We start from the raw sequence: 10,236 nt of genomic DNA, 5'->3' as shown, positions 1-10,236 counted from the left end.
TTGGACACAATTATCTCTTGCATTGCAATACCGAGCCAGGTGATATGAGGGGCCAATATGCCAAAATCATCTCGCAATTAGATGATATGAGTGATAAAGTGCTGGACCGGAAATGCTGCAACTCATTGCGGCTTCCTATGTAACCTTCCCTACTTTAAAGGGATCACGCGTTGACCGTAGTTCATCAACTAAGAGACAGCAACTTAAGCCAACTCGTTTGCAAGGTCGTGGACAAGCAATAGTGGCAATGGCCTAGTTCGTGTAGGTTTTTCCTTCAAAATGCATAAAGCTTGTACATTATTGATTCCACAGCATGTCATAGTGATTCCTCTGCATCACGTGCTCTATTCGCAAGGCTACACTGCTAAGAATGAGGCCTAAGCATTATACGTGGCTAAGCTATGAAGCTTACTCGGTGCATGGTCCGTAATGCACCTTCAACCAACTACCCCTCCATATATAAGTTTAATTGACATTTATACAACTTAGAAAAGGGGAGGGTATTGATATTTACAAAGTCCAGTTTTCACTATTCATGGTCGTTGCCATGTATTTTTGAATGACCGGCCAAGATGGTTGTACATTTATGGACGTCCGGCCATGATGGATGTGTCTCCAGCTTTAGCCCATGAGCCAGCTCTGATGTCCATCCATGTTGGTTGTATTTACATTCTGCTTCATGGGCCAGCTCCAATGTCCATCCATGTTGGTTGTACATATATCTCGGACCACTCAGATGTCCAATTAAAAATACGGGGTGTTACACACGTCTACGAAGCTAAATAATCCTACACACTATAGAACGTCATGCAATATATTAATAAAGTGAAAAAAAAGTTACATTGATTTCAACTAAACTCATATATTACTTGAGTAGAAGTGTTATTTATGCTTGTTATCGAGCTGGTTTGAAGGTTAATTTCACAACACCTTATGAATCAGACTGAGATTTGCAAGACATCGAGTATGACTTATTATTAATATCTTGATGTCACGGTAAGTGCAATGCTAAAATTACTGGATAATAACATCAGTGACTTAACTTTCTAGACAATACCTTTTTTTTATACATTACATAGAGCTATGTAAGATGATGGTGTGTAGAATTAGTCGCATGAGCGTGAGACATTTAGCATCACTCTACCAACTTAAAAACAGGGATTATTGTATTAGTGTTGGTATCCTGTAATCCTTAACCTTGATCTTTTATACCATAACAACAAAGAAAAGTGTCAAAATCAAATTAGTGTCCATATGAAGGTAACAATTAATCATTGCCGATAAGAATCTCCGAAAAGCACTCATCACTGGTCCAAAAGCTAAAACCATACAAACCGATACAAATGCTAAGACCATACAAACCGATACAAATGATATTGGCTTGCGAGTATTGAGTACATTAGTAAATAATCCCACAAAAAAAATTCTAACATGAGAATTCTTTTTTGCAATTGTTGATTGATGATTCCAGTCTAGTCACTCAGTTAATGAATCATTTTATTACTATAACCTCATCACTTTTCCCTTTAAACCATTGCTATGGTTATTTTTTTGTACTACAATTTTGCAAATTCTAAACAAGCGTTATTTCTATTTATTGCCTTAAAATCACTTGTAGTGCTAATTGTTATGAAGTAATGAGATTAGGATGTCAAAGTTGGATCTGTAATATCATGATTAAAGTCGACGGTTGTTCCTGTCAATAATACTACCAATTAAAATGACGTATATGGGCTCTGCACGTCAAATCTGTCTCGTTTATACAACTTTTATCTACCATCTTCTTTCCCCCGCATTAAACGGAAGGAAGACGCTGATTCGTTTATCAACACTGGTCAATCTTTTTTAGTCATGGTTTATTGTGTTTTCATCATTTAATGTTGAATTATGCCTTCTCTTTTCGGCAGATTCACCTGTGGATGTTACACGTCAGTTGTCGGCTAGCTCCTACTGCTAGTATATAACCATTGAAGTTGTATGTTAATCAGTCCTTGTAATTCAAGAATATTCTACTGAGATCATCCAAGGAGTTTCTTTTTTTCTTTAATCCTGGCTGAAGTTAACGTAATGAATTGTCTACAAGTTCTATAACGAAAAAGTTGATGGTATACTTGGTACCCTCCCCTCTTCAATATGTAATGCTAGCAATTAATGTAAATATTGACATAACATTGGTAGTTATAAAGAATCCAAGGATCTCCTGCATTAATTTATGGATGTTATTGGATTACTTAGATGACATTATGTAGTTTTTTTATTTTCAATTTTCTTCTTTGTTTATAGTTTGGAGTCTTTGAACAGTATATACTAGGATTGTCGTGTATAATGTCGACAGAAAGAAAGAACTTGTCTAGACTTGAAAGTTCGTCAATATATTCAGAATTCGGCAATAAGCATACATGAGAATTACAATCACATGGGATGATCCACTAAACAATGAATATAGATGTGAATTTGGAAAAATCCATATGAGTTCCCCAAGGCAGCAGTCATTTAGTATATTAATTTCTCAAATCCTTGTATGACCCGCCCACATGAAGGTCGAGTGAAGTCTGCAAAGTCGTAACCTAGTTATGTTTCACGAAGAATCCTTGGTCTTTAGAGGATGATTCTAGCCGCAACTAGTATACATCGTGTAGGGATTGAGATTCCACGTTGCAGAGAATTCTCCATTTATAATGATGAAACATGCTAGATTACTTAAGGTTCAAGAAAGTTTTCTTGTGATCAAAGCAAGTTCGTGAACTAGTTTCCATCTTTAAGAATTAATTCGATCCCAAGAAAGCTCAACATAGATAGATTGCGACGAATGAAAACCATGTAAGCATATGAGAAGTTTTCCTAATAATACAAAGAGCAAACCAAAGCTCTCAACATAGATTACTTTGATCCCTCCGTTTCTGAAATTCTAAATTCTGAAATTAGTTTTGGAGCACCATCTCTTTTTCTAGAGGGCACAATTATCAGACTGAAATATCTTTGTCAATATAATTGAGAACAGATATCAATGTAATAGAATTATAAGAAGAGTGAAAGGAAGTTTTAGGTGTGTCATATAAAGTAATTCAAACAGAATCCATTACACTAAGAGAAGAGGAGAAAGTCTAAACTAAACAGACATAACTATCTTTTCGTCAGAGGACACCAAAATACTCGGTAATTGATCAGATGTTGTAGTAGTCGAATGCATCAACTTCATCACCATCATCATCATCATTAAATCCAGAGATACAACTGCCTCCAGAGAATTCATAATATCCGTCATCAGATAGAAAGTCGATGTCAGAAAATCCAGAGGGGTAATCTTCACCATATGATCCATCCTCGATTGTAGCATCAAATTCATAGTCGTCAGTGGAGTCATTTGGGAGCTTTACTTTTATAAGCCTCTCCCTACAGATCTTCAGCATGTCCCCTTCTAGATTAAGGTTGAAGCATTGACGGAGATCGAGCGATTCAAGATGCAGGCAGCCATCAAGAATTCCCCTCAACCCCACATTAGTCAATTTATTCCCGAAAAGATGAAGATGACGCAGCTGAGGCATGTTCTCTGCAATGGCTAGTGCCTCAACATCACTCTCTAAGCGTGTCCGCCTGAAGCCTCGACAATTGAGCCGGAACGATGTTAGCTGAGGGCATGCTTTCCCAACAGTTTTAAGCATATCCTCTGAGAAAGAACAGTGGCATACTTCAAGTTCCTCCAGGATGACAGCTTTCTTGGCCACGTTAATCAGCGCATCATCGCTAACTTGATAACAAGATACAAGCCGAAGACACCTCAAGGAACCAGTCCTGAAATCAGATAGTTAATACTGAGGAGTTGCGGATAATGTTGTGTTTTAGGCATACAAACAAGTTGATGTTTTCAAATGGGAGGAAAAAAATTAAATTAATTTCCATAGCTTGGTAAAACTAATATATCACAAAATGAAATCTCTCAGTTCATCTGCAGTTAGACAACTACAGGGTACTTCTTTGTATCACCAGTATATTCAAGGACCCCAAAATATTTTTTTAAAAGTAAGGGTATATAGATTTTCTAGAGTAATATTTTACACAACGTATAAAGCAGGATTGATTGAAGTCGTAAGAGTGGTGCACTACAACGACAGAAACTTACATTCAACAGATAAAGTTCCTACTGTAACTCCTAGTACTAGACATTTTGAGCTCAAGTAGCCTATGGTTTTAAGAGCATGACTGTTAGCCTATGATTCTAAGAGCATTAAATGACTGACCGACTACACTGTAATGGCTCATCCATTTCGAGAAAAAATTGCTATGATATAGCTCAAGTTGTTTTAAGATGTTAAATGAAAAACAAGGACAGTCACCTAGCAACCAATAACCTAGATAAAAGAGTGTAAGAAACATTTTCCCCACTTGTGCTCTTTACCATTTTGCTATGTTCAGTAACCTTAATCAATCAGCTGATCGATTGGCATCTTTAAAATAAAAAACGCAAATCACAAACTCTTGTAATAAACAATAAAAAGTACTTTGCAACGGGTAATATTGCGAGAACATATGCATAGATAATAATATCAACCGGTAGAGGATGACAAATTCCCAGAAGACCACAGGAAGAGCATACATGAAAGTGGATGTATCTATTTTCCATTTGGAAAATTCCAATTAGTATTTTTTTTTTATATCTTTATGTTCACTCAAAGGTTCCATTATATTGTCCTTCAATCTATTTCAAATATGACATTTGATGGATGAGCAACTGTACAATGGGGTAGAGCTAACACCTCTTGCAGAAACCTAATGATTCGTCGCATTTGTGTATGTTTAGTGAACAGTCTAGCAGATATATCATCATCCTAAACAAGCCGTGGACCAAAAAAAATACTTAACAAAATAGTTACAATAGAAAATGGAAGGAAAAGCCATCCAAAAATGCAAATGAACAATTAGAAAATCATAATATTAAATTGAGATAGAAGATTCACTTACTTATCAGCAATATAATCTACAAGATCATCAGTACCAAAATGTTCCATAGAGAATTCAACCAACTGTCCACAACTCCTATCTACAGCTTCTCTTGCCATCTTTTCCATATCATAGTATCCACCATCAAACAAATCCCACCTATTCCTCATATCTATACAACGAAACAACAGAGGCTCCTTGGAAACTTTTCGCCACATAGAACACACCGATTGAGCCCTAAACAAGATATCAATTGCCCCTAGTTTCAGAAATATATGAGCCAGAACATCAGGAGGCAATTCAAGCCAATTTCTAACTTCGGCTGATGAACTTGGTTCTTCTGTTGAAATCGGAGTTTGATTCTCCATGACACACTCCATCCTCCACAGATACAAACAATTCAAACCCTAGCTATAAAATTACAAAAGAGAATACATCAAGGTTTCAATATGGGATTTCTAAAAACTTAAACCCTAAATTAAATTCTACAGTAAAAATAGTAACAGAAATTCCCTCTTTCTTACCTTATGTAGAAAATGGGAGGAGATTCAGAGAAATACTGCTGCTTTCACAAAATTTTATTTGATTTCAATATGGCTGTTGGAGACCTGTCAAACACTCATTTATCGCTGGAGAGGAAGAACTAGAACCATTTTGCTTCTTCATACGAGTAGTTTGAGAACCAGACTCAAGAGTGCAACTTTTAGGCTAACAACGAGACTCACATCTTACCGAGGACACATGGACCATGGTACTCACTACTCAATGAGGGGTGAGTATTTCATCCCTAATCCGCGGATTTAACCGGGACCGTATTTGTGTGGATGGATGCCCGGACCGTTTCCTTATGGATTGGCCATGGATGAAATTTTTGAAATCCAACGGAATATGGATTCGACCCGGACGCAACCTTGAAAATTCGTTGGGCATCCATACCCGTTAGATTAGGGACATTTATATAGTTCCTAGAAAATATATGGATATTATTGGAATTTTTAAGGTGTTTGTTTGGAGTTCCATGGCACTTCTATATTTATATACATGTATAAAATGTGTAGGTTCTATAAGAAATTATCTATATTAGCTTTATTTTTTCATTATAAATTTTAACTAAACACAAATTCATTGGATTATCCGCACCCAGTCCGTTCATCCGTGTATTTATTGGATGCAAATCCGTTGGATGTTGGATTGGATGCAGATGACAAATTTGAAACCCGTAATGAATTGGATTGGATGCGGATGAGATGAAAACCGGTCCATACCGGCCCATGCTCACCCCTACTCATTGTCTCACTACTCACATCTTCTGGTGCAATTAGTATTTCGAAAAAAGTTAGAAAATGCACCCCACCTGATGTAGATGGGTGGGTGCAAACACACGCCACCAACAACAATTTAATATGGCCAAAAACCGTTTTTTCCAAAAAAAAAAGAAAGAAAAAAAAATCTGAAAAAAAAGCTCTTAAAAAAATCTTCATAAATCTATTCTTTAATATTGTAATCCGTATCTGAATTTTGAGATTTTCCAAATAGATTTGGATACAATACCTAAACATATTGTTAGTATTTCAATTAAATAAAAATATCGCTATTGTAACCCAAATAGATTTTGGGATGCATTATATGCCGGTTTTGGGTACCGGTATTCTTTTATAATAGTTCGAGAATGCCGGTAGTGGACTTAAAACATACAGGAAAGCTTAAGAATTTGTCACCTATACCGGCATAGATTTTAGATTGATTTGTTTGCCGGTACAAAGTTACGACATGGAATTTATTTATTTCGAGAGTGCCGGTAGTAGTCTTTTGATATACAGGAGAATTACATATGACTACCGGCATCCTCGATAGTCAATGTTCACCGCCGGAACACGTAACCGGCGTGGTTAGTTTAAGTAAGTCAATGCCGGTACAAAAACTGAAAGTGATGTCTCACATTCATTTCGTGTGCTTATGATATAGGTCAAAAGCCAAGGAAGTCAAAAGCCAAGGAAGCTAACAAAAGAAAAACTAAAGATGCGGTCACTAAGAGAAGAAGAAAGGACGGTCTTGATACTCCTCAATCTCTCCCTCCTCGAGGGAAAGATGAAGGTAGCAAAAAAAGTTTGGGGGCTGAGACAAGAGGGATAATTTGAGAGAGTGGTGGTGACCATAGTCGAGTTGTAATCCGTGACCACGATGATCAAGATGAGCAAGATGAAGAGGAAAGTGAGGATGAAGATAATGTGGTTCCTCCAAGTAAATTAGCAAGCAAAAGCGAAGTTGGTGGGCCAAGTCAACAACCAACACAAGGCAATGGCAAAGTGAAAGTTAAAGGTTCCCACCTTCCTCATATTAATGACATGATGCCTGACCTTGAACGTGGTAGAATTTGGGGTGAAGCTCCGGAACTGAAAACACTATTTGGATACAAGCATTCGTGGGCTCGTATTTGAAAAAGCGGGGGTCTAACAATACCACCCAATATTTTGCTTAGCAATCTGTATGGACTAACTCCGAAATACTTTGCTAGAGAGTCAACTAGACAGTCAGACTCAATCTAGATAAAAGTATCTCAAGGAGTTAATATCTCTCTCTTGATTTGATTTTTAATCAAGCTAAAACCAATAGCGAGTCTTTATCAAATACAAGGAATAAGTTAGGCGGTACCAAAGACCAATGTCCAAGGATCAATCAATATCAATCAACAACCAAAGGTTGGATTTCCAATTGATGATCACGAACGCACAACCTGTATTATTTCAATTATATAAAATATAATGCGGAAAAGAAATAACACAGACACCAGAAGTTTTGTTAACGAGGAAACCGCAAATGAAGAAAAACCCCGGGACCTAGTCCAGATTGAATACACACTGTATTAAGCCACTACAGACACTAGCCTACTCCAAGCTAACTTCGGACTGGACTATAGTTGAACCCCAATCAGTCTCCCACCGATCCAAGGTACAGTTGTACTCCTACGCCTCTTATCCCAGTAGGATACTGCGCACTTGATTCCCTTAGTTTATCTCACCCACAACCAAGAGTTGCTGCAACCCAAAATCGCAGACTTGATAATAAACAAATTTGTCTCACACAGAAAAGTCTATCAAAGGATAAATCTGTCTCCCACAGATAAATCCTAGGTTTTGTTCCGTATTAAGATATGAAATCAAGGTGAACAGGAACCAATTGATAATCCGGTCTTATATTCCCTTGATTTCATATCTTAAGACGGAACAAAACCTAGGGTTTATCTGTGAGAGACAGATTTATCCTTTGATAGACTTTTCTGTGTGAGACAGATTTGTTTATTATCAAGTCTGCGATTTTTGGTTGCAACAACTCTTGGTTGTGGGTGAGATCAGCTAAGGGAATCAAGTGCACAGTATCCTGCTGGGATCAGAGGCATAGGAGTACAACTGTACCTTGGATCGGTGGGAGACTGATTGGGGTTCAACTATAGTCCAGTCCGAAGTTATCTTGGAGTAGGCTAGTATCTGTAGCGGCTTAATACAGTGTGTATTCAATCTGGACTAGGTCCCGGGGTTTTTCTGCATTTGCGGTTTCCTCGTTAACAAAACTTCTGGTGTCTGTGTTATTTCTTTTCCGCATTATATTTTTATATAATTGAAATAATACAGGTTGTGCGTTAAAGATCATCAATTGGAAATCCGACCTTTGGTTGTTGATTGATATTGATTGATCCTTGGATATTGGTCTTTGGTACCGTCCAAGTTATCTCTCTTTGATAAAGGTTCGCATATTTCCATTTGCTTGAGTAAAGATCAAATCGAGAGATTGAGATATAAACTCTTTGATATATCTTTTTATTGATTGAGTCTAACTGTCTAGTTGATTCTCATAAAAAGTATATTGGAGTTTTTCCATACAGATTGCTAAGCGAAATATTGGGTGGTGTTGTTAGACCCCCGCTTTTTCAGTTGGTATCAGAGAAGGCAAACACGTTTAAGACCTTACAAGTCTGTGTTTGTAGCGATCTGATTATGGACGAGTCTATCTCTAATAAGGTACATGTTCATAAATTACCAGATGATCTTCAAAGATTGGATTCACCGGAGAGGACTGTCACATCTAGGTCAGTATCTAAACATTCTCTTAATGCAAAACCTGTTGAAGTCTGGGAAACACACCTAGAAGAACAGTTCGATGAATTTTCTGATAAAGGTGATTCAGATATTGATAGAGATGTTTATGAGGAAGTCTCTGAGTATGTAAAGGTTTTGAATTCATTAGGAAAGAAGAAGATGACAACTTCTCATGACACTCCTCTTGTGACTCCTCTCTGTAGTGAAAACAAGAAATTGAGAAGATGTTATGCAGGTGTTTATGTTTCGAATCGTTCTAACGAATCGATCCTCAAGGATTCTGAGGAAAACCTACGTATGAAGTCACTTGAATGTGATAATCTTTATCAAAAGTACTTTTTGTTGGAAGAGAAACTTGCAGAATCTGAAGCAAGGTTTAACTCTCAGCAAACAAGTTTTGATGACAGAGAAAGCGCTTATCTCGCTCGAGAAAAACGCCTTGAGGCTGATTTAGCTGTTGCTCTTGATAAAATCAAGATGTTGGAAGATGACTTGAAAAAGTTCAATACTAGTTCAAGCAAATTAACCACTATGCTAGGAGCAAGTAAAAATCATCGTGATACACGAGGATTGGGCTATGAGGGAATAGATGCTCCAAGTATTAGCAAAGAGGTAAAATTTGTCAAGGATAGTGATTCTTCTCAACAAAAGGTTTCCACTGATGGCAAAAGTGAAATACCTTCACCGGCAGTTAAGGTTCAAAAGAGCAAGTATATCAACCTCCAAAACCAGCACACATGAATCCGGGTAAGAACGTTCCTTATATTTTTCATTATTGTGGAAACAAAGGTCACCTGGAAAGGAGATGTCGTTTTCGTATAAGGAATGAAAAATTTCATGATATTCTTGTTTGGGTGTCAAAAGAAGTTATTAAACCAAGATCATACGTTAAGACTGATCCTCTTAACGTTACAGGTTGTAATTGTCCAACCTTTAGGAAAAGGAATCAGTGCTATGATAGACCTAGATTTTCCTATAAACGTCGTACGGATCCTTTTCATAATATTAATGGTTATCAAAAGGATAACTTCGTAAAGACTAAGACAAGATTCGATGCTCCCAATTGGAGAAAGACTAACTTACAAAAGAATAGTCAATCCAATTTTCTTCCAAGAATTCTAGAAGAGAGTGATGGAAAGAAGGTTCCGATTGTTCCTAAACGCACTCAGAAGTGGATACCGAAGAAAGACAATGATGTTTTGAG

At 37.1% G+C, this 10,236-nt stretch overlaps 1 protein-coding gene across 1 annotated transcript; it reads right to left on the bottom strand.

The window, feature by feature from the left end:
• Positions 1 to 2,974: 2,974 nt before the first annotated feature.
• Positions 2,975 to 5,674, bottom strand: LOC113285248 (F-box protein SKIP19-like). The gene is made up of 3 exons (XM_026534212.1): positions 5,463 to 5,674; positions 4,960 to 5,349; positions 2,975 to 3,792 (listed from the first exon to the last, which is right to left on the bottom strand). Exons 2-3 carry the CDS (start codon positions 5,316 to 5,318, stop codon positions 3,165 to 3,167), a joined length of 987 nt encoding a protein of 328 aa, XP_026389997.1. The 5' UTR covers positions 5,319 to 5,349; positions 5,463 to 5,674; the 3' UTR covers positions 2,975 to 3,164.
• Positions 5,675 to 10,236: the final 4,562 nt, after the last annotated feature.

The sequence above is a fragment of the Papaver somniferum genome, chromosome 1, assembly GCF_003573695.1.
Source record: "Papaver somniferum cultivar HN1 chromosome 1, ASM357369v1, whole genome shotgun sequence".
Lineage (NCBI taxonomy): Eukaryota > Viridiplantae > Streptophyta > Magnoliopsida > Ranunculales > Papaveraceae > Papaver > Papaver somniferum.
Note: the sequence above shows the minus strand (reverse complement) of the source record. Positions and strands in the feature narration are given on the sequence as shown.

Bases quoted from the DNA above. Each gene is read 5' to 3' on its own strand.
- LOC113285248 (XM_026534212.1), bottom strand. From the start codon at position 5,318: ATGGAGTGTGTCATGGAGAATCAAACTCCGATTTCAACAGAAGAACCA. The intron at 3,793-4,959 runs GTAAGTGAATCT...ATCTGATTTCAG, and splicing joins GTAGATTATATTGCTGATAA to GACTGGTTCCTTGAGGTGTC.